This window comes from Lygodium microphyllum, chromosome 13 (genome assembly GCF_053477565.2).
Source record: "Lygodium microphyllum isolate KBCC chromosome 13, Lygodium_microphyllum_v1.1.10, whole genome shotgun sequence".
NCBI lineage: Eukaryota > Viridiplantae > Streptophyta > Polypodiopsida > Schizaeales > Lygodiaceae > Lygodium > Lygodium microphyllum.
The window spans coordinates 147,084,279-147,087,838 of NC_141147.1; the positions used below are offsets into that span (position 1 = coordinate 147,084,279).

At 42.1% G+C, this 3,560-nt stretch overlaps 1 protein-coding gene across 1 annotated transcript; it reads left to right on the top strand.

Moving 5' to 3' along the window:
- The first annotated feature begins 1,427 nt into the window (after positions 1 to 1,427).
- On the top strand, positions 1,428 to 2,802 carry LOC148027323 (agglutinin alpha chain-like). The gene is made up of 3 exons (XM_087691899.1): positions 1,428 to 1,646; positions 1,868 to 2,125; positions 2,290 to 2,802. Exons 1-3 carry the CDS (start codon positions 1,497 to 1,499, stop codon positions 2,554 to 2,556), a joined length of 675 nt encoding a protein of 224 aa, XP_087548025.1. The 5' UTR covers positions 1,428 to 1,496; the 3' UTR covers positions 2,557 to 2,802.
- The last annotated feature ends 758 nt before the right edge of the window (positions 2,803 to 3,560 follow it).

The window sequence follows — 3,560 nt, forward strand, 5'->3', positions numbered from 1 at the left end:
GTTCCACCAATGTGATGAGCATATTAACTAAGTACATAACCTTTATATGTCCACCACCATAAGTTTCACTTCGGGATGCACCTCACAAAAATATAAGTGTACCACAGGCAATCAATATAAGGGTTCTTTGATTTGAGTAAACTTTGATAAATTTACATAAAGAGGGTTTTTTAATGTAGTTACACATGAGAGCCTATAAGTTTCTTAACAAAAATGGGATCATTTCACTACCTTATAAAATGTAAGTAAAATGGAATTTATAATATCCTTTGAATACACCTTATAATATGGATGGTTTCTTTTCACCCCTTGAAAAGTGTTAAAAGCACCTCCATAAGCCATAATACACATGACACATACAATGTTGAGATACAAGAAAAATAACAACAGTACGAATTCCTCAATAGAGGCTCCATGATTGTAGGATCCCCAAGTGCTAAAGCTCTCTTTTCTCACTCTCCTCCCCCCAATAATCTCACAATTATGCATAGTGATGAAACATGCTTGTGCTAGAAGTGTGTGTGTATATATATATTGAGAGAGAGAGAGAGAGAGAGGTGTACATGTGCACACACACACAAAGGGGAATCGACACAAAGAGAGCTAGTGAAAAATAACCACCTCATGAGTTGCATATTGATTCAAGGAGCAACACCCTAGCTACATAGCCAATAATGAAAGATAAGAAGGGTTCTATGAAAAAATCATAAAGCAACAACGAGAAATGTCTAAGACGGCCAAAAGTCACCTAGAATGGCCAACTTATACAAGTTTAAGCACATGACTAGCATGCCAACAAAGTATACCTCCATGTGTCCAACACTAGAAGCATTAGAACTACACATGATACATAAAATATAATGTTAATCGAACGAAGGGAATACAACTAACTCGTGCTTGGTGTGTGGTCATAGCCAACAAATGTCTTACTACCGGATCCATGTTACGTGTAGGTTGTATGCCAATTTCTCGAGAATAGATGTGCTCACCGAGGGATTGGGAAAACGTGACATGCACACAGGGGGTACATGCGAATAATAATTGATGGCATGGGTAGAATATACAAAGAAGAAATCTGGTTCATTCCACACATGCTGAAGCCTGTGCATGATGTGAATCGACAAGTATCCATTTTGGTGAAGGTAGTGCGCACAGTAGCGGACTAGCCATGTCGAATTACTTTAGGGTTGGTAATCAATAAGTAAAACGCACCAGAGAATTATCGAGAGGGACCAAGCTTTTAAAACGCGGCAATTATGCGCATAAACATGTGGGGTTAGTAAATTATGCGCACAAATTAGAAAACACATCAACATATGGCTTTCATAGAGCTAGTGGGCACTACTTCCACTGACTTGGCCAAGACGTGACAGCAGACTACAACACGCCTGCGTGGCACACACACGACGGCTATATAAGAGCCGACCCACACATCGGTATATTCAGTACGCCGAATAACATCACGAAGCAGCTGGCGAGCAGCAGTCTTGGTAATCATGGGGGAGATATTAAGATCATCGACGACGTCCTTCTCAATGAAGATAGTAACGCTCTTACAGCTACTACTGGTGATTAATCATGTACTTGTGCATGCAACGGTAGCCACTAGGTCGGCGGACGTCGCGGAGAGTCATCAGACTAAACAGGTATGACAAGCGTACGTCGTCGTCACGTACACACGTACTGGATTAATCAACCCCTTGTTGCGATACTATGATCAGGATTCAGAATTCATGAGGTGGAGAGGCAAAAAGGTTATTTACCTGCTTATTATTGCAGTGATCAGATCATCGTCATCAGAACTCTTGCTGTTTTTTGTTTCTGATTAACTTCCTTTTTCATTAATGGTTTGATCTAATTTGTGCAGGCCCAGACAAGTACGGTTCCTTGGCCGATTGAGCGCAGGGGCCCCTGGGGCGGAGACGGAGGCTCTGAGTTCGACGACTTAAGATCCATACCATCAAGCGCAATCCACGTGCTGGGGATACAGACGATTAAGCTATGGCACGGGGAGAAGTACATCCGTGGCATCCAAGTGCAGTATCAGGTCACGGATGGTTTCCGAGTCTACCCGTACTGGGCACAACTTCATGGCCAGCAGTCCGACGACAACAAGCACGTAGAGGTGCGTATTACTTATACGTCTTCGTATTAAGCACATAGGAGTCGCTTATTTCAATGCCTTATTGTGTGAATACATATAATATTGATCGTCGGTCTACAGATAAATTATATGTTTTACGTTTAGCTATAATTGCTTGTACCTTCAATTCGGTGTTTTGCAACCAGATCACCTTGCAATATCCGAAAGAGCTCATCAACCAAGTGAGAGGATTCTACGGAAAGCCAGGCCATTACAACGCCCTCACCTCCATAAAGTTCGTGACCAACCAAGGCACTTATGGTCCGTTCGGAGACCAAGATGGCATCTCGTTTACATCCGGTACTACTAAGCCGAACGAATTCATCATCAGCATCTTTGGTAGATCGGGATCGGCCCTCGACAACATGGGTGTCTACATAAAAGACAATCTCTTCGATCGCGGTGGGGACTAATACCTGCCGAACTGCACAACAACAACAACATGGAGTGATCACCTAATCGTGCTCAAAATCTCTACAATGAGCTGCAAGTGTACTCGCAACAATAATGAGTAGGTAGGTAGGTGTGCAATCGTCGATGATCGCCGCCACCACCACCCCTAGGATCGCATTTCACACACGCTCCATATTGTTATGAATGTAACGGTCAGCCAAGAAAACATGCAGTCGGCCCTTTTCTAATTTCAAATTTCTTGGAAATGTGTCCCCTCTCTCCCTCTCTCTCACACGCTGGCTCGTGTTCAGAAAAACCTTCTCAAAATGGTGCGAGAAGCAAAACGCCCTTTTTAAAAGCTACACGGTAATAATTTTGCAAGAGCACCAACACAAAACTAGTTCAACCGGTAAGAAACCCCCTAACATAGGACGAGAATGATTCTTGTAAGGTTCAATTAAATGTATATATCACACAAGTTGCTCTGATGCATCTGCTTGAGCTAGCATATTACTAACATCTTTATGGCAAAACACTCATGTGCGAGCTAGACACACCTTACTTTCATTAGCTACAAGTACGCTCCAAAAGATCCTATCCCTTTATAATGGTACTCAACTGATTCTAACATGATTTGCATATTGGCAAACCTTATCATCTCCTTGAACCATCCTTTTAGCATTGCAAGCAACAGCTAACACCATATCGGAGAATATGGGAATTTCCCATAAGTTTGGGTCACGTGGTCAAATCTTTGGATTTGTTATAACTTGAACACTATAACTCCAAACTGAGCGCTCTATAGCTCGATAGATTCTATTTTTTTAGCGCTTTCCAATGATAGGTCACATCATATGGTTTTGAGAAACTTATGGGTATGTTATCCGGGTGCCACCTTTTTAGTATTCAAAAAATGGGAATTGGGAGATTCCCAAACTCACCAATATTGTGTTAGCTCGTGAATGGAAGCCTGAAGTGCCACTCCTCCCTTATTCACATCACGCTTAATGTGTTCCTTCACTAT

What these genes read in the sequence shown, in the direction of transcription:
- LOC148027323 (XM_087691899.1), top strand. Translation starts at nt 1,497, where the DNA reads ATGGGGGAGATATTAAGATCATCGACGACGTCCTTCTCAATGAAGATA. An exon ending in AGAGTCATCAGACTAAACAG is followed by an intron (nt 1,647 to 1,867) that starts GTATGACAAGCG and finishes TAATTTGTGCAG; the next exon opens with GCCCAGACAAGTACGGTTCC. An exon ending in ACGACAACAAGCACGTAGAG is followed by an intron (nt 2,126 to 2,289) that starts GTGCGTATTACT and finishes TTTTGCAACCAG; the next exon opens with ATCACCTTGCAATATCCGAA.